This window comes from Brassica napus, chromosome A3, assembly GCF_020379485.1.
Source record: "Brassica napus cultivar Da-Ae chromosome A3, Da-Ae, whole genome shotgun sequence".
NCBI classification, from domain to species: Eukaryota; Viridiplantae; Streptophyta; class Magnoliopsida; order Brassicales; family Brassicaceae; genus Brassica; species Brassica napus.
Genome location: NC_063436.1, coordinates 10,427,933 through 10,447,157, shown reverse-complemented (window position 1 = coordinate 10,447,157; position 19,225 = coordinate 10,427,933). Strand labels below are relative to the sequence as shown.

The 19,225-nt window shown below is 38.9% G+C and overlaps 5 protein-coding genes across 5 annotated transcripts; 3 read left to right on the top strand and 2 right to left on the bottom strand.

Annotated features, from left to right (window-relative positions):
* Positions 1–524: 524 nt before the first annotated feature.
* Positions 525–2,238, top strand: LOC106437974 (40S ribosomal protein S2-2-like). The gene is made up of 2 exons (XM_013879002.3): positions 525–1,318; positions 1,899–2,238. Exons 1-2 carry the CDS (start codon positions 635–637, stop codon positions 2,061–2,063), a joined length of 849 nt encoding a protein of 282 aa, XP_013734456.2. The 5' UTR covers positions 525–634; the 3' UTR covers positions 2,064–2,238.
* Positions 2,239–3,443: 1,205 nt separating this feature from the next.
* LOC106428128 lies at positions 3,444–5,958 on the bottom strand. The gene is made up of 4 exons (XM_048775792.1): positions 4,923–5,958; positions 4,498–4,811; positions 4,310–4,376; positions 3,444–4,214 (listed from the first exon to the last, which is right to left on the bottom strand). The coding sequence occupies exons 1-4, from the start codon at positions 5,016–5,018 to the stop codon at positions 4,206–4,208; spliced, it is 486 nt and encodes a 161-aa protein (XP_048631749.1). The 5' UTR covers positions 5,019–5,958; the 3' UTR covers positions 3,444–4,205.
* Positions 5,959–6,186: 228 nt separating this feature from the next.
* On the top strand, positions 6,187–9,037 carry LOC106428161 (probable glycosyltransferase STELLO1). The gene is made up of 3 exons (XM_013868911.3): positions 6,187–8,114; positions 8,189–8,315; positions 8,378–9,037. The coding sequence occupies exons 1-3, from the start codon at positions 6,418–6,420 to the stop codon at positions 8,852–8,854; spliced, it is 2,301 nt and encodes a 766-aa protein (XP_013724365.1). The 5' UTR covers positions 6,187–6,417; the 3' UTR covers positions 8,855–9,037.
* LOC106428162 (protein N-terminal glutamine amidohydrolase) lies at positions 8,964–10,448 on the bottom strand. Its single transcript, XM_013868912.3, has 6 exons — positions 10,222–10,448; positions 9,907–10,012; positions 9,739–9,816; positions 9,524–9,654; positions 9,324–9,448; positions 8,964–9,264 (listed from the first exon to the last, which is right to left on the bottom strand). The coding sequence occupies exons 1-6, from the start codon at positions 10,290–10,292 to the stop codon at positions 9,107–9,109; spliced, it is 669 nt and encodes a 222-aa protein (XP_013724366.1). The 5' UTR covers positions 10,293–10,448; the 3' UTR covers positions 8,964–9,106.
* A 2,076-nt stretch (positions 10,449–12,524) lies between these two features.
* Positions 12,525–18,952, top strand: LOC106428163 (villin-2-like). Its single transcript, XM_013868913.3, has 23 exons — positions 12,525–12,781; positions 13,286–13,413; positions 13,487–13,586; positions 13,684–13,989; positions 14,065–14,242; positions 14,310–14,442; positions 14,533–14,692; positions 14,771–14,921; positions 15,016–15,119; positions 15,212–15,370; positions 15,504–15,572; positions 15,653–15,721; positions 15,804–15,941; positions 16,071–16,199; positions 16,290–16,437; positions 16,554–16,564; positions 16,650–16,790; positions 16,871–16,996; positions 17,358–17,420; positions 17,532–17,627; positions 17,894–18,158; positions 18,233–18,432; positions 18,525–18,952. The coding sequence occupies exons 2-23, from the start codon at positions 13,358–13,360 to the stop codon at positions 18,636–18,638; spliced, it is 2,916 nt and encodes a 971-aa protein (XP_013724367.1). The 5' UTR covers positions 12,525–12,781; positions 13,286–13,357; the 3' UTR covers positions 18,639–18,952.
* The last annotated feature ends 273 nt before the right edge of the window (positions 18,953–19,225 follow it).

Here is a 19,225-nt window from a genome sequence, read left to right as displayed (position 1 = left end):
CAAATATGATCGGCTTTTAGCCCACCAAAGCGTGCTTTTGCCCAAAAAAAAAAAAAGGTTACTGATAATTATATCATTGACACTAGGATTCAAGAGGTTATTAACATTTTAAGATAAGTTTTAGTACCTTTTTAAATGATTTAGGAACCATAAAACCTATTTATATTAGTTTTAAAATATTAGAAGCCAAACCGAATGTTTCATTAAATTTTGTTAGCGATAATGTAAATAGCCTTTTTCAAAGGTGAAAGACATGACACATGGAGATTATGTTCCAAAGTCTTCTACTTGTTCTTTGGCTGTTGTCTCTTTCTGCTTTGGAAGCTCTTTTCATTTTCATTGGCAGCTTTGTTTTTTCTTTCAAATTTCAACTGTTAACTAACACTAACTGCTGATCTTATCTTCAAATCCCACAGCAACTACTTTTGAATATTTACAAAATTGGGCCGAGGACTTTATTAGGCTAATAAAGCCCATTAAACTTACGAAACAAACCTTGACAAGGCCTTCAGAAACCCTAACTCATTTCTACCATCTGAACAATATATAATAACACTTTCGCCGCAAGCTAGGGCTTCCCTCTCCCTCTCATCGCAGCTCATTCCAAACTCTCGCAACACACTCCGATTCGAAAATGGCTGAACGTGGAGGAGAACGCGGCGCCGAGCGAGGTGGAGATCGTGGAGGTTTCGGACGTGGATTCGGCGGTCGTGCCGGTGGACGAGGCGGTCCAAGAGGACGTGGTGGAAGACGCGGAGGCCGACCCACTGAGGAGGAGAAGTGGACGCCAGTGACCAAGCTCGGCCGTCTCGTTCAGAGCGGTAAAATCCAGAAGCTGGAGCAGATCTACCTCCACTCGCTCCCAGTCAAGGAGTACCAGATCATCGATCTCCTCGTTGGTCCAACTCTTAAAGACGAGGTGATGAAGATCATGCCGGTTCAGAAACAGACCAGAGCTGGTCAGAGGACGAGGTTTAAGGCCTTTGTTGTTGTCGGAGACACGAATGGTCATGTTGGTTTGGGTGTGAAATGCTCAAAGGAGGTGGCTACTGCGATTAGAGGTGGGATTATATTGGCGAAGCTGTCTGTGATTCCGGTGAGGAGAGGTTACTGGGGTAACAAGATTGGGAAGCCTCATACGGTTCCTTGTAAGGTTACGGGGAAGTGTGGTTCCGTTACGGTGAGGATGGTGCCTGCTCCGAGAGGTGCTGGTATCGTGGCCGCTAGGGTTCCTAAGAAGGTTCTTCAGTTCGCTGGGATTGATGATGTTTTCACTTCTTCCAGGGGATCTACTAAGACTCTTGGAAACTTCGTCAAGGTTTGATCTTTCTGAAAAGTTGTTTCCTTTTGAGCGAATTGCTTTGAAATGTCAATTACTTTTTTAAATGTGAATTCTTTCTGTCATTTTAGATCGTTTAGTTATTGTTTAGTGCCATTTTTAGCTGTGTGTTCTGTAGTAAATTATCCATTGACCTGTCTGTTTGTGGGTAATTAGAGTCGCTTCAGACATTATCTGTCGGAACATTATTAATCCTGATAGAGATTTTAGTAACCTCAGTTTTTGATTATGTATTGCTTTGTTAATCATTCATTAATTAATCTTCCGTCTCATCTTTTTGTTTCCCTTATGCCATCTGTTTGCTGCATTCTAAAGTAAATGGTTAATATTGAGCTGTCTGTTCGTCATATGGTTGTGTTTGTGTGTTTATGTCTAATCGCAAGCTTGATCAGTCTGATCATCATCAATTTTGATAGAGATTTGAATACAGAATAACCTCAGTTTGTACCTCCTATATATAACCTTAATTGTTCGTTTTTTCAGTATCTATTGGTTTGTTATGTTGGATGTTTGTGAATCGTTTCATTGGTTTAATCTCTCTGCCTCATTGTGTTTGCAGGCTACATTCGACTGCCTCCAGAAGACTTACGGATTCCTGACACCAGAGTTCTGGAAAGAGACGAGTTTTAAAAAATCTCCGTATCAAGAGTACACAGATCTGTTGGCCGAAAAGGGAACTCCAACTACGAAAGCCATCACCGAGGCCGAAGACCAAGCCTCCTAAATAACAAGAATGTCCTCCCTTTTCTTTTTGGATTTTATACTTTCATGAGTTTATGCTTATGCTCGAACCTTTGCTATTATTAGTATATGTTGCTGGATTCCATCTTCTGTTTTCATCTCTTCTCAAAATGTTACTTTTGCTCAGTTTTTAAATTATGGATGGTAATGTTCTAGTTTTTTGCCTCAGTCAGATCCAGTTTTTTTCACCAACTTTCTACTACCTTGGCTATGTCGTTCATGTGAAACATTCTTAGGTTTATTCTATTGAAGGATTTTAACAACTTGCTTTTATATATTTAACATATATTGTTCGAAAACACAAGAAGCAGACATGAAGTAGTAGTTGGAAAGAAGCCTAAACCAGACAACAAAGATCGACATCTATCAAGAACTAGCAGGCTCTGTAACGACATTAGCCATAGATGGAATGAAGCTTAACTAATAGAGTTGTAGAACTTGAAGGAGTGAAGTATTTCTACTTCGAAGATGGCTTAAACCCCAGTGATGAAAACTCTGCTCTAGTACACACTATATTCAGGTACTTCTTGTCTCAGATTTATTTTGGCCTTTTGAAGTATTCTTTTGTTGGCTTACTGAAACTTCGGTTACTGTGAATAGGTTCATAGAGATGACTTTGCCATGAATATTAAGCTTCAGCTATTTGGTCTTGTTGCAAAGCAAGCCATCTTTCACCAACTTAGAACGGTCGAGCAACTTGGTTACATCACTGCACTTACTCAAAAGGTATATATATTTTTGCTCTCTCATTTCCTAGTATACCGCTCTGCAATCCATCTAATCACACGCTTTTCTGCAACTTAGGTACGATTCTAGCATTTATGGGGTACAGCTCATTATGCAGTCATCAGTCAAGGTAACCAAACCGTCTCTATCAGTTGGAGTTTCTGTAATAACCTGTAATGCTCGTCTGTAACTGCCTTGGTTTTAAACAGGGTCCTGAACATATTGATTGGAGGGTGGAGTCTTTATGGAACAGCTTTGAGAGTAAACTTCGCGAGATAAGTGAAAAGGAATTCAAGGTGAGATGTGTAAACCAGTTAGTTCAACTAATCTAGCTTTACAATATGATCCTTTTAACTGACATTAGTTACTCTTTCTCAATGTAACAGCTTTGATAGACATGAAGCTTGAAAAACCCAAGGAACTTGAAGGAGCAATATCGGTTTTACTGGCGAGAGTCTCAAAGTGGAACACTCAAGTTCAACCGAAAAGAGGCAGAGGTACAGAACCAGCTTCCTCCTATCTTCTAAACTAAGATAACCGCTCGAATAATTGAATCACTAGAGGATTAGTTCAAGTGAGTATGAAGTTGTGTGGGAGCAACTAATTGATGAGAGAATGGGGTTAAACGTGTGGACAGGTTGCGGCACTAAGGTAGCTTCAGAAGCAGGAGTTAATAGATTTCTTCGAGGAATACATCAAGATTGGAGCAGCACGGTAGAAATCGTTGAGCATAAGAGTGTGTATATGGGATGGGAGTCAGCATTTGAAAGAAAAGGCAAGCGATAAAAATGTAGTCCCTTCACCATCTGTTGAAATCGAAGACATTGTGGGTTTCAGAAACTCCCAGCCTCTTCACAGGTCGTTCAGGGGATGCGGACAACTCAAACTCTTGAGGACTTAATCTCATTTCATTATACAGAAGAAAACTATTGCTTCCTTTTTTTTTCCTTTATCATGTCTGGTTGTAAGACCTTAATTTGACATCAATTGCTAGAAAGAGAGTTTCATAAAAGCCAAGAGTAAACTTTGATGACTAAAGATCCTAGCCTTTGTCGACAAGAGCAGAGATTAGGAAGAACAAAGACGGTAGTTTTATATATTGTCAATGGAGACATTATTATGACTATGAAAGAAAGCACATTCTTTTAAGTTTCATGAACTGAGATGGAATGATGCAGAGGCAATGTAAGCCACCCTTCTCAGTTCATGTAAGTGCTTAAGCATTCTATACATACGTTTAGACCATATATATGTATATAATATATGTATATATGTCCATTATAGTTTTCATATAGTAACCAAGCATCAAGAGGATGAACTCATACCGTGTATAAACAGAAGATCGGAGGAGGAGGAGGAGGATAAAGTCTGACTTGCCTCAAGCACTAGTTTAGTTTCGTCATGCAATCTACATAGAAAACAGAGAAGAGCTTCATTAGAAGATGGTAGTCATATATATATATATATATATGCATTTGAGTTTGTGATTATCCAGATTTGTACCTTGTAAATAAAGGGCTGATGCTTTCCTCCTGCTCCAGACCTCTTCACATAACCAATCTTCACCAGCCTGCATCAAGAATCCATGTCTTAGCTTCCCAAAAAAAGAGAAACTTGCTTGATGGAATCCTGTGAAAAGTTGGTGCTTTTGTGTTGTGTTTGAGTGTGAGAGAGGCAGAGAGTATGTTTACATTCTGAGAGCTTTGCTTGTATCTGCGTTATCTCCAAGCACTTGACGGATCTTAACTTCAGAAGAGGCGCTGGTGTCAAGAAACTCCAAGATCTTTCCAGCCTTACGTCTAATGGAACTCGACCTGTGACTCTCTTTCTTCTTTGAATCTCTATGTGGTTTCTCACAGCTCGCGGCTATGATCCTGCTCTCCGTGCTTGAAACCTCGTTGGAGCCTGTAGACAAGCAAGACTCCTCCTTGGAGAGATCATCAATCTCTAGATTCTTCGAATCAACAGAGCTGTAAACCACATTCGTGCGGCGTTTTCTAGCAATCTGCATAGCAATCGAATCAAAAATCCTAAAACGTAATCTGTTCCTAGCACGCATCCATCATCGCAAACCAACGTAGAATAATCCAACACCTAGCGAATCTCGAAATCGCACCTTGAAGTTCATGAAGTCGTCCTCAGAGCGCTTCCGATACGACGAGCCACTGTTGGAGATAGCCGAATCGCACGATCTCTTAGACACCAAGCTCATGCTTACTTGACCATGGATTTCGCCACACAGCGAGCGATTCTCCTCCTCAGATCCAGATCTGTGACTACTGCGAATGCGATTTTGAGAATCAACGAAGGGCGTAAGTTAGATTTTGAAGCGTTTCGGCGATTCGAAACTCATAAGCGTACCTTGGTGAAGAGAAGACGATTGGATCGGAGGAGAGGAGGAGGAGGAGAGACGACGCGACTTCTATCTCGATCGAAGAAGGGAACTCAGTCATCTTCGATTTTGAACTTCTGAAGCAAGTTTTCTCTGCGTTTTTTCTTATAGTGGCGGTATGATCTGAGCTCTCTTTTATTTTTTGAATTTTTTGTGTGAGAGAGAAATATCTCCCTTTTGATGGGCTTTTCTATATTGAAGCTTGGCCTTCTAATGAGCCCATTACTAAATCTACTAAAAGCCTCCGGTGAAAGCTGTTTGATCGAAGCTGATTAAACCGGAATTATAGTTTTATTTTTATTTATGCTATATAGCCTTACATCTGCATAATTATGAATTTGGAAATTGATTTTTTTTTATCTTCCTTTAACTACTAAAAAGAAGAAAAATTTACTAATAATAGAAGTTCAATTTTCAATTCTTAAAATTGTAGAGCATTTTGAATTATATATCTTTCGAAAATCGAAAAACTTTAAAAATTTAAATTCGGTAGTATTTTTAATTATAAAATGCACTATAGTAAAATTCAGCTTCTAGAGTTTAAATGAATAAATATATAAATATATAAATGGATTGAAATGATTTTACAAAAAATAATATATTTAGAGAAAATTGCTAATATTAGAATTTTTTTTTTAATATTAGAAAGTTGGTACTGTAAAAAACTGTTATGTTGCAGTCTTTCCCTATACTGTCTCTTAAATCTAATATTTAAAATATTCAAATTTATAGTACTTTTTTGCTTTTATAATTGGTTCAATAAATTGATAAAATAAAAAAGTGGAAATCAGATAAAATTTTCATCCTCGTATCTCTGTTATTACTATTTATCTAGCAAGTACGGTATAAAAACATTTCCGTATTATAACTTTAATAATAATAGATAGCTTTTGCTTAAATGTGATGGTTTGCCTGGTCCTACTACAGATTACACCAAGAATTACTGTTTAATTGTCTCTTTGGGATTAGAAGATAAATAAAGAAAGAAACTCACAAGTGTGCCATTGACCCTTACAGCTCACACACAGACCCCGACTTGCATTCAAGCTTAAGCAACGTCACTTCCAACCACCGCATTACATTACATACCGGTTGTTCTGATTCAGACAAGTCACCTACCACTTCCTTTCTGTTGGAAAAATTCACAAATCTCAGAAAGTGCGTGTGGGATCTGAAACTGTCCTCCTGATTCAGAAAGTTTCAGGCTTTTCTGGATCCGATGTTGGTTCAAGATCGTGCGGCGAAGCCGCCCAAGTCTCAGATCAGAGAGCTACCAACTCACCAACAGATCCGACGCTTCAGCGAACCGAAAAACCTAGACTTTACCTCTTGGGTCTCCGAGAACGTCTCTAGGATTGTCATCTTCTTCCTCTTCATCGTCACCGTAGCGTCTTTCTTCTTCCTCTACAACACCACCGACACTGCCTCCCTCCTCTGTTTCCAGTCACAGTCAACTCAATCTCTCCAGCCCCTCACTCGCCCTCAAATCAAATGGAGCTCGATCCAAGTCCTCCCCGACAAGACCTCCCCTTACGCCAGCTTCCTCACCGAGAAGTGGATCGTCGTGTCGGTGACCAAGTACCCCACCGAGGAGCTTAAAGGGTTGGTGAAGATCCGAGGCTGGCAGGTTCTAGCGGTCGGAAACTCGATGACACCTAAGGATTGGAGTCTCAAAGGTGCCATCTTTCTCTCTCTAGACGCTCAAGCTGAGTTGGGTTACCGCGTTTTAGACCACTTGCCTTATGATTCCTTCGTGAGGAAGAGTGTCGGTTACTTGTTCGCGATCCAGCACGGTGCTAAGAAGATCTATGATGCTGATGATCGTGGGGAAGTGATTGATGGAGATCTAGGGAAGCATTTTGATGTTGAGTTGGTTGGTGAAGATGCTAAGCAAGAGCCGGTTCTGCAGTATAGTCATGAGAATCCTAATAGAACTGTGGTGAATCCTTATATTCATTTCGGACAGCGTTCGGTTTGGCCTAGAGGGTTGCCGTTAGAGAATGTAGGTGAGATTAATCACGAGGAGTATTACACTGAGGTGTTTGGTGGTAAGCAGTTTATACAGCAAGGGGTTTCGAATGGTTTACCTGATGTTGATTCGGTGTTTTACTTCACGAGGAAGACAACGTTAGAACCTTTTGATATTAGGTTCGATGAGCATGCTCCCAAAGTGGCTTTGCCTCAGGGTGTGATGGTTCCTGTTAACTCGTTTAATACTCTTTACCATTCGGCGGCGTTTTGGGGGTTGATGCTTCCTGTTTCGGTTAGTTCCATGGCTTCTGATGTGCTGAGAGGGTACTGGGGACAGAGGTTACTGTGGGAGCTTGGTGGCTACGTTGCTGTTTATCCACCTACTGCTCACCGGTTCGATAGAATCGAAGCGTACCCTTTTGCTGAAGAGAAGGATCTTCATGTCAATGTCGGTCGTTTGATCAAGTTCTTACTCGCTTGGAGATCTCAAAAGCACAGTTTCTTTGAGACGATACTTGATCTGAGCTTTGCTATGGCTGAAGAAGGGTTTTGGACAGAACAGGACTTGAAGTTCACAGCTGCTTGGCTTCAGGATTTGATTACTGTCGGCTACCAACAGCCTAGGCTGATGTCACTTGAACTGGATCGCCCACGAGCTACTATCGGTCACGGGGATAGAAAAGAGTTTGTTCCGAGGAAGCTGCCTTCGGTTCATCTAGGTGTTGAGGAGACGGGTACGGTGAGCACTGAGATAGGGAACTTGATAAGGTGGAGGAAGAACTTTGGGAACGTTGTTCTTGTTATGTTTTGTAGTGGTCCCGTTGAGCGAACCGCTCTTGAGTGGAGGTTGCTTTACGGAAGAGTGTTCAAGACCGTTGTGATATTGTCTTCTCAGAAGAACTCTGATCTCTATGTTGAAGAAGCCAAACAAGATCACATTTACAAGTAAGTAAGAACTTACTCAAGATTAAGTACTGAAGTTTTAGCATTCTAATGGTACGTTTGTGTGTATGTTTCAGGCATCTACCGAAGATATTTGATCGATACAGTAGCGCAGAAGGGTTCTTGTTTGTTGAAGATGATACAGTTCTCAACTACTGGAACCTACTTCAAGCCGACAAGACTAAGATTTGGACTACAGACAAGGTATAACATTGTCTTTTCCTTTGCTATCTCTGTGTGTTTCTTACAAGGAAACTTCTTATTAGGTGTCGAAGTCATGGACATCAGTTAAACCCACCGGGAAGTCTGATTGGTTCTCTACACAAGCCGAGTTAGTGAAGAGAATTGTGAGTACAATGCCAGCTCATTTCCAAGTTAACTACAAGGAAGCAGCCAAGAACAGTCAAGACACCTTAACGGTATGCAGCTCAGAGGTATTCTACGTGCCTAAACGACTTGTAACCGACTTTAACGACCTTGTGGAGCTCGTGGGAGATATGGACTTGCATTACAAAGTGGCTGTGCCAATGTTCTTCATGTCGATGGATTCGCCTCAGAACTTTGACCCGGTTCTTGGATCAATGGTGTATAAGAGGAAGTCGTCTTCGTTTAACTCTTCTTTGAGTTTGTATTCTGCTCAAGCACCTGCTGTTCACCCTTGGAGCATATCGAGTGAACAAGATTTCATCAAATTGGTTGGACAAATGGCTGAAGGTGACCCGTTACTAATGGAATTGGTATGATGATGACAGAGTCAGGGGATAGAGCCATGATAGAAAGAAAAAAACAGGGTTAATACAAAGATCGTGTCTTTTTGGTTCTCTTTTCAGAAATTTTTTTTGCTTCTGGGGGTTGTGGAGAAAGTCATGTAATGTTCAATTGTAACCATACATTTCGCAAGTGTATAATGTTTCCCCCATCTAAAATTCATAAAATGTTTCAGAAAGTTGGAAACAAGGCTTGAAACTAAAAGTTGAGATTAAGACATTGGAAGGTTAAGGAAGCTTGGTGAAGAGGTCTTGAAGCTGAGAGTGGCTCACAAAGACGCCGAGTTTCTGTGAAATTGCTTCTCTCACTGTGTCAGGATCCAAGCTCGACAATGTATCCGTAGCGCTCATGGCAGTGTACTCACTCAAATTGTGCAAGACTCCGTCTTCAAAAGCAAAACAACAAATGAGGAAATGAGTATTGTCAATGGGGAAGTAGTTTTACCTTGGGCAACAATGGGCTGATAGGGTGGAGGTTGAGCAATCCAGCTTCCATCAGGCGCTTTCATGTGCCTTCTATCGGAAGCAAAGTGCTTGAAGAAGAGAGGAGCATGCACAACGCGAAAGAACCTGATCTCAACCAGACAAAAGAACAAAATGAGGCATCCTAACAAAGGTTACTTGATGGTACAGTGATGGATGTACCTCTGATATTCAGCAAAGAGCTGAAAAGATGGCTGGATAGTCTCAGTCACGTAAGAAGCTAACGTAGAAGGGAAAGGCAAAGTGGAATCGAGATCCCACACTAAAGGCTCAGAATCACTTTCTTTCTTCCTCTATTCATACCAATAGAATAAAACCAAAATCAAGGCTGATTCATTCCAACAAAGGTACAAAGCTGGTGGCTTGGATGATTGTACCTGGACACAGATGACATGATAATCCCAGAGAACAATCCCATCAGCTCTGGTACTAGCTTTCTGATGCCAAAGTGGAACCTACAAATCATCAATAAATGGACATGGACATGGACACTCTGATTACACATGAAACAGTGTGTAATGGAGACAAAGACCAAACATGCTTGCCTGCTTCCTCTCATTGGAGATGAAAACAACAAACAGATCAGAACCCGTCTCATCCGCTACACCATTCTCGCACAACGTCTTGCAGAGTAGATACACGTTCTCTTCGCTACAAAATAAAAAAGTCAACATTTTTCTTAAGTTCTTACATGTACCAACCAACCACCAAAAACACAAAAGATTGTCCGAAAGAGAACTAAATCAACTAAAAAACCCTAAATGGGTTTTGTAAAATCGTGTAAACAAGTTAGACTAAGAAGCTCTATCATTTGAAGAAACCTAAATCGAATGGAGTTTTGGTAAGGGGTTGAAGAATACCAGTAGTAAGGGGTGTGTTGGAACCGAGTAGCATCCATCGCCGGAAGCTCCGAGATGACGACGCTGGACATGTTTTCCTTTGGGTTTGATCAGTGTTCTTCTATACTTCTGTAACTTCCACCAACTTTGATCATCTTCTCCTCTTCTAATGGAACGGAGAGGAGATAATCGGAAATACAGTCTGCAAGATTATCGATTTTGCGACGTCGTATCACGGATAAGTGATAACGGCGTCGTTTCGTGAATAACATTACGGCGTCGTATACTCGATAAGTTATAACGGCGTCGTATCATGGATGAGTTAAAACGGAACCGTATATTCGTATCACGGATAGAGTACTTGAAGACGATGAAACACATACCCTACTAAGTTACTGAATAAGAGATTTTTTTTTTGCAAAGTGTGAATAAGAGATTAGCCACCAAATGAAGAAGAAGAAGAAGAAGAAGAAGAAGAATGAGTTTAGTCCTTTCACGATTTTTTTTAAATCTGGATAGTTGATGATACAATTTTGATTACATTAATGCATTGTTGACAGCCCGTCCTAGATATGCTTAGGCTGCAAGCAAGAATTTTTTTTGGGTTGCTTTGCATATTTTTACAAAAAATCAGTTTACAAAATGCATGTTGGAGCTTCGAACTTAGTACAAGGTAACTTGCCACCAGATCAAGAGAGCATTATTAATTTTATGGCCGAAATAACTATGATAAAATTGGCGGCCAGAAGCGAGTGCTTGGTTGGGGTGGTGTCAAGGCCCGCAATTAACTAGAGTTTAACGTCTACATCTATTTTTATATCAGGAGACGAAAACAAATCAAACCGTTCTGTAATCTTTCTGTGTGGAACAGAGACCGATCACGTAGACAAAATTATTAATAATCAACAAAAAGAAAAACATGGGGCCTTCCACGTGATATGAGAAATTGAGGCAAGTTCGTGGACCGTCCATTTTGCCATTATATATAGCTTTGAGAATTTCGGTTAAGATATGTGGTGGGTGACACTTTTACACATGACATGTTTTCGTCTTTTTAAGCCCAGATGTGTTAATATATGCCTAATTCCTAAAAGCACCATAGTATTCAATCATCGAACCCGTATCCTATAGGGCCACCTATAGTATAGGCTATAGATTCATCATTCATATCAAGCCCCTCCATATTCAAACTAGAGATCAACATTAGTCCGATTCATTGTTTTGAATGAGTCACTTCTTTGGTATATGGTACAAACGTATAGCTGCTCGAGATCTAAATATATAAATCCAAATATGTAAATATGTAAATCCAAACTCGTATCCTCCTATTTTTAGTGTTTACTTAAACACTTATAACATGTTGGATTTCTAGAATTAAAAATTAAACATTCATTTTATGAGAGTAGTATTTCAAATTATTGAGCAACAAAACAAAAAATACAAACAAAATGTGATGGGTATCTGATTCTGAAAATATCATTTTCAAAGTACATAACTATGATCGTATATCCTCTTAATATTTTTGGTATATACCCAAAAAATGAGAAAAAAAAAATAAGTGTTGAAAAATAAAGTTGAGAGAAAAGAAGAGTATCATCTATATCTCCATGGCCTCTGATAAAAGCTTAAAAGTATAAAGTAAGGCTGTTTTACTTTCTTTTATCTGGTTTATTGTATTTTTATGAATGCTTTTTATTATATGGAAAGTGCTGAATTTTCTAAAGAGTTCAGTTGAGCAAATACACTTATACACATGCTAAAAACAGAACACCATGTCCTTCTGAAATAGTGAGATGATGAGTACAATTTCTCCATTAACATATGATATATCTTATTCATTCTTTAAGACTTTTTCATATTCCAACATTCTATATTACTAAAACTATGCATAATGCATTTAAATAGTTATTTCTATTGAATGATCAGTAATATCTTATCCTACATATGTGATATCATTTTGGAAATGTAAATGTTATAGTTTTTAGTATAACTAGTTTGTCATTCTTTTCCCAAAAACAAAACTAGGTTACTATTTATCATTAAAACATATTGCATAAATATATGAATAATATTTTACGAATTTTGTAGAATAAACATTTATTAAAATAGCTAAAATTTTTATTATATTTTTCTAATAAGTCCATTTTCAACCCAAAAATTCAGAAACATGTCTTAAATTTGGGTTTAATGTGGATTTTCATATATATTTTTCCCCACTTAATGTAGATCTTTTTATTTAAATGCAGTGAGAAATTGAAAAGCCAACATTGGTCGGTAGATCTTTTTTCTCGCAATAAATTAGACAGAACTATTGAACGTCTTTTTCAAACCATTGTCTTCTCCCTCTTTCTTCTTCATCTCGTCGTATACAATCATTCATCTCTCTACTGTAATAAATCTAAGAAGAAAAAAAATAAAAACTTTACGAAAAAGGCATTAGAAAAGTAATCACACAGCGCACACTCTCTCTGTTTCTTTCAAATAATAATTCAATTCGCTTTCATGATCGTCTTCCATTTCCTTTTCTAATCTCCAGCTCGTCGTCTTCATCTCTTAGTGCCACACACAGATCTTTATACAGGTACTTCTCTTGATCCGGATCGGTTTGACTAATGACGGATCATCTGAAATTTTCAATATGATTGTGTTCGTACGTTGCTCTGTTCACGATGCAGATCCCTCTCTGTTTGGATTCCTGATCTGATTAAATCGTTTTAAAATTTCTATTTTGCTTGTCTAATTATGTAAAGTCTCGATTTTTCTTAATGGGTATTCTGAATTATCTATGATCAATGTCTAGAAATCACAAAAGTTTCGATTTTTTTTTAATCTGGAAATGAATATCTAATGGATCATAAGCTTCACTGATGAACGATGAGTTTTATCTCTCAGTGATCAATCTCTGCCAGGACTTTTCATGATCATTGTTTAATAAAGGCAGATGGATGTCGTGTTGTTGAAATATATTATTATTATTATCCACCGTCCACATTTATGATTTGGCAAGTTGAGATAATGAATGATAGAATCTGGCTGATCATCTTCTCATATGTTTCTCTCTGTTCTGTATGTTTTGACTGAACAGGTTCATTGGCCTGTGTTGTTTTATACCTCACACACACACACACACAAAACAAGGATTTGAGCTTTACTGAAAATGTCTGGGTCAGCAAAAGTACTGGATCCTGCATTTCAAGGAGCTGGACAGAAACCGTATGCTTTCAGCAACATAGCTACTTTTATATTAGTATTAGATTTTTGAATGTTTGGACCTGTATTGATGTAGAGGAACTGAGATCTGGAGAATCGAGAATTTCGAGGCGGTTCCTGTGCCAAAGACTGAACATGGAAAGTTCTACATGGGAGACACTTACATTGTCTTGCAGGTTTTGAATTGTCTTTGCTTGTTCAACTTGTGTTCCCTCTTTTTGTTATTTATCATTCATTCACCTTTGTGTTATGTTTCATCTTCCACTTGCGCAGACAACACAGAACAAAGGAGGTGCTTATCTCTTTGATATACATTTCTGGATTGGGAAAGACACTAGTCAGGATGAAGCTGGAACAGCAGCTGTTAAAACAGTTGAACTCGATGCAGTTCTCGGTGGCCGTGCTGTCCAACACCGTGAGATTCAAGGTCATGAGTCTGACAAGTTCTTGTCTTACTTCAAGCCATGTATTATACCGTTAGAGGGTGGTGTTGCGTCTGGTTTCAAAACACCTGAAGAAGAGGTGTTTGAGACACGGTTATATACCTGCAAAGGAAAACGTGCAATCCGTTTGAAGCAGGTTTGAAACTATTGCACTCTCTTTTGCATCAGAACAGTGATTAACTTTTGCTTATGTTCTTCGTTTTTGGTGTAGGTTCCTTTTGCCCGCTCATCGCTGAATCATGATGATGTGTTTATCTTGGACACCAAGGAAAAGATCTATCAGTTCAACGGTGCGAACTCGAACATTCAGGAGAGAGCCAAAGCTTTGGAAGTTGTTCAGTATTTGAAAGACAAGTATCACGAAGGAACTTGCGATGTTGCTATTGTTGGTAAGCATCCTCTTCCTCAGTTTTTGGGTGTGTTATGGTGGAAACTTATGTATCTCTTGTGTAACAGATGATGGAAAATTAGATACAGAATCAGATTCTGGTGAGTTTTGGGTCCTCTTTGGTGGGTTTGCTCCAATAGGAAGGAAAGTTGCCAATGATGATGATGTTATCCCGGAATCAACTCCACCTAAGCTTTATTGGTACTCACCTTCCCTTTAATCACGCCTATTAGTTTCTAATATCTTCTTCCTTAGTATTATTATATGATATGTTGTTACTCTTTTCTTTAGCGTCACTGATGGTCAGGTGGAACCTATAGACGGTGATCTGTCCAAATCTATGCTGGAAAACACTAAATGCTACCTCTTGGACTGTGGTGCTGAGGTGTTTGTCTGGGTTGGTCGTGTAACTCAAGTGGATGAGAGGAAAGCTGCTAATCAATCTGCTGAGGTAAAAAAAAAAGTTGAAACCTTCTAAAAATCTATATCTCAGTCATTGGTTCTCACTTTTTTACCTTTTTGTTTCCAGGAGTTTCTTGCTAGTGAAAACAGGCCAAAGGCAACACGAGTCACACGTGTTATCCAAGGTTACGAGTCTCACTCTTTCAAGTCTAACTTTGACTCTTGGCCATCAGGCTCTGCTGCCCCTGGTAACGAAGAAGGACGAGGAAAAGTTGCTGGTAAAACACCACTTTGAAACTTTATTTGATAAGTAAAAACATTTAACGGTGTTTTTAGCACTGTCTTACTAATGGCACTGCACCATTTCTCTAGCTATGCTGAAGCAACAAAATGTTGGGCTCAAGGGCAGTTCGAAAAGTGCAACACCAGTGAATGAGGATGTCCCACCTCTGCTTGAAGCTGGTGGAAAGTTGGAGGTCTGTTTGTCTGTTTTGACTTGTTACCTACGCTTTTGCTATGAATTTTATCCATTTTAATTAATGTATATATCGTTATGCTTATGTAATAGGTTTGGGTTGTTGATGGTAAAGCCAAGAGTCCTTTACCTAAGGAAGATATTGGCAAGTTCTATTCTGGGGACTGTTATTTGGTCCTCTACACTTATCATGCTGGAGATAGGAAAGAAGACTATTTCTTGTGCTGTTGGTTTGGAAAGAGCAGCACTCAGGTAACTTTAGTGTTACGGCAAAAGTATACAAAGATGCTTCTATATGTTGGTTAATTTGGCATGTCTAAGTTTCTTCCTGATTTTACTAGTTGTACTGTTAGCTCAGCTCTATGAACATAATGTTTTTATCCAGGAGGACCAAGATACAGCACTTAGACTGGCGAATACTATGTCAAACTCGTTAAAGGGAAGACCTGTGCAGGTACAAAATTTTCTTTTTTGTTGAAAGCAAAATGATGAATGGGACTATAAAGATGGATAAGTGATGGGGTCTTCTTGCAGGGCCGTATATACGAGGGTAAAGAGCCTCCACAGTTTGTTGCCCTTTTCCAACCTATGGTGATCCTAAAGGTATTTGTATGAAGATGAAACTGAACTTGGTTGCAAGAGAAAGCACAGTGATTGATTAATATGGTTTAAATGGGATTTTAAGGGTGGTTTGAGCTCTGGGTACAAAAGCAACGTGGAGGAGAAAGGTTCACCAGATGAAACATACACACCAGATTCAATTTCACTAATTCAAGTATCTGGAACTGGAGTTCACAATAACAAGGCGCTGCAAGTTGAACCGGTACTTGACTACCTTCAATTTCTGTCTTCTTATTTGTAAAATAACTGTGTGTGTTATTTGTTCAGAGCTTTGTATCAATGGATGATTAATTGTTTCAACTCGTATTTGTTTTTGTGGTACTTCCTTTAGGTGGCAACATCTTTGAACACTTATGAGTGCTTCCTACTGCAATCTGGTACTTCTATGTTCCTTTGGCATGGAAATCAAAGTGCGCATGAACTGCTTGAACTGGCTGCTAAAGTTGCTGAGTTCTTGAAGGTTTGTTTTTAGCTCATACTGTGTTGTTTTATTTGGATAGAAATTTTTCTTTGATATATGTTAATCATCTTCTGTTTCTTGCTATGTCAGCCTGGGGTTACACTCAAGCATGCCAAAGAAGGAACAGAGAGCTCAACCTTTTGGTTTGCACTTGGAGGAAAGCAGAACTTCACCAGCAAGAAGGCTTCACCTGAGACTGTCAGGGATCCTCACTTATTCTCATTTTCTATCAACAGAGGTGAATATATAACAATAGGATGATGATCATTGTGATTCTTTACTCTTATATATACTTTTCCGCATTTAACTGTATTCTAACTGTATCACTTATCTTTCAAATGTGTCTGCCTGCAGGAAAGTTTCAGGTGAGATATTGGCGATATTACACAACTTTCTTTATCCGAGATGTGTATTTTGTAAAATGGTTTCTTACAATATGATCTGCTCCAGGTTGAAGAGATCTACAACTTTGCTCAAGATGATCTCTTGACTGAGGATATATATTTGCTTGACACTCATGCTGAAGTTTTTGTCTGGGTTGGTCAATGTGTGGACCCCAAGGAAAAGCAAACTGTGTTTGAGATTGGCCAAGTAAACTCTATTTCCTTATCAACTTTGCTTCTCCTCTCTTTTTTTTCTACTGTTTGCTCAATGAGACATTTTCTTTGCAGAAATACATTGATCGTGCTGGATCCTTGGAAGGCTTGTCTCCTAAAGTTCCACTCTACAAAATCAATGAAGGGAACGAACCATGCTTCTTCACCACTTACTTTTCTTGGGATCACAGCAAAGCTATTGTAAGTTTAGTTTATCTTTTGCTCAGTGGCACATAAGTATTTGTTTTCTGTGAAAGCTAGTTAGAGATTTAGCGTTGAAGAGGGATTTGGAAAATATAGCATCATTGTTCAGTAGAAGTGAGTATGTTACACTGTACAGAAATGATGATTCTGGTTTCAGCGACTTCAATATAAATTGGATTAAGTTAGATTGAAGTATCTGATCGCCTGAAAAAAAGGCAGTGAGCAAGTCTCTGCAACTAGTTAAAAAGAGGAGGCAATAGATACTAAATATTGAAAGTATCTGATTGTACTGTACCTCGTTCCTTTATAGTTTCTCGTCTTCTTTAACTTTACATTTCTTCAATGTTTTGTGAAATAGGTGCAAGGAAACTCATTCCAGAAAAAAGCAGCCTTGTTATTTGGCACTCACCACGTTGTGGAGGTACTAGACCTTTGCTTTCTCTGTTTCTCTTTATTCTTGTGCTTTGTACTGGCTTAAGGTTGCTTGTTCCGTCTTCTTGGCTTCATGATAGTTATCCTTGTGCTGCTGCAGGATAAGTCTAGCGGTGGTGGACCAAGGCAAAGGGCTGAGGCACTCGCTGCTTTAAATTCTGCCTTCAATTCTTCTACTAGCAGACCTGCCTATTCGGTAAATATCTATCTAAACACCAATCCAATGTTTCTACTACATGTTTTTTTTGGGAAATGACTGAAGATATTGGATAATATGAAAACTTTGATCAAGAGTAATAATGTAGAGTTCAGTCTTGTACAAATATATCCATACAATTGACTCTCTAGACTAAGCTGCTTGAACACATTAATGAGGTTCACAAAGTAACCATAAGAATGTTTAGCAAGTCGCATATGATTCTTTGATTAGTGAACTTAGATAGTCATCCATTTTAACTGCAGAGCCAGGACAGATCAAGCGAAAGTCAAGAGGGTCCAAGACAAAGAGCTGAAGCTTTAGCCGCCTTGACATCTGCTTTTAGCTCTTCATCATCGACTAAAGCGCCGCCACCACCACCAAGGTCAGCGGGGACGAGTCAGGCTTCACAGAGAGCAGCAGCAGTGGCTGCTCTCTCTCAAGTTCTCGTTGCTGAGAATAAAAAAACACCTGATACCTCTCCCACAAGAAGATCTACTAGCTCCAACCCAGCAGATGACTCCCTTCTAAGTAAGTTTCTATCCTTTATTGCACTTTTTAAAAATTTACATAACAAAATTGACTATATTTACCTCCCTCCACAGCTGAAGCCAAAAATGATCAAGTAGAGGCTTCAGAAGAAGAGGAGGTTCCACCTGCAGTAGAGGAGCCTGAAGTGAAACAAGAGGAAACAGAAGAGCAAGATGAATCTGTGATAGAACCAAGTGATGCAACTTTCACCTATGAACAGCTGAAAGCCAATTCTGAGAACGCAGTGACTGGAATAGATTACAAGCGCAGAGAGGTGAGTTGGTTTTAGTTAGTATTAGGAGCTGAATCACTCTGCATATCGCCTGACTTTGCCGGGTTTTTTTTTTGTTGTGATCAATTTACAAGGCTTATCTATCTGAGGAAGAGTTCCAAAGTGTGTTTGGGATGGAGAAAGATGCATTCAACAACTTACCTCGTTGGAAGCAAGATCTGCTTAAGAAGAAGTTTGACTTGTTCTAGAACACTCAAACACCAATGGAAAGAACATAATATCACACATCATTCTTGCACCGTCCTGCAATTCATTTTATACTAAAGTCACTGAATGTGGTCAGTCAGTTTTTTGTTGTTGGTTTGAAGAGTGTTCTGTTTTTTTTTTTTTTTGGTTTATCTTCAATTTTACTTACTTTTCTCTCATGGGTTGGTTTGGGTTTGATTCTTAATATTTTCTTACAACACAATCAGATGTCTTGTAATGATGGTCATAGTTTGTAATGATTGTTTTACCAGAGACAAATTTGTGGATGTGGGTTAAAAATTCTTTTATTTGGATCTTTCATTATTGTGATTATTTAAGAACATTATGCTTGATATTTATGAGTGGTTTGGTAAGGTTTGTATATCATCAGTCTTGTGACTTTTTGACTGTGTAGACATGGTTCATGCGTTCCTTGGTACTTCAGCCACTAGAACTAGTTCTTCATACTAAATAATCCTAAGTACTCTTTATCCTATGATGAATCTTCCAGTGTTGCTTTCTTCCATCAAATTGATTTTGTATTAGACTGCTTTAGTGATGTTGACTTTTTACAAGTTATAGATAGATT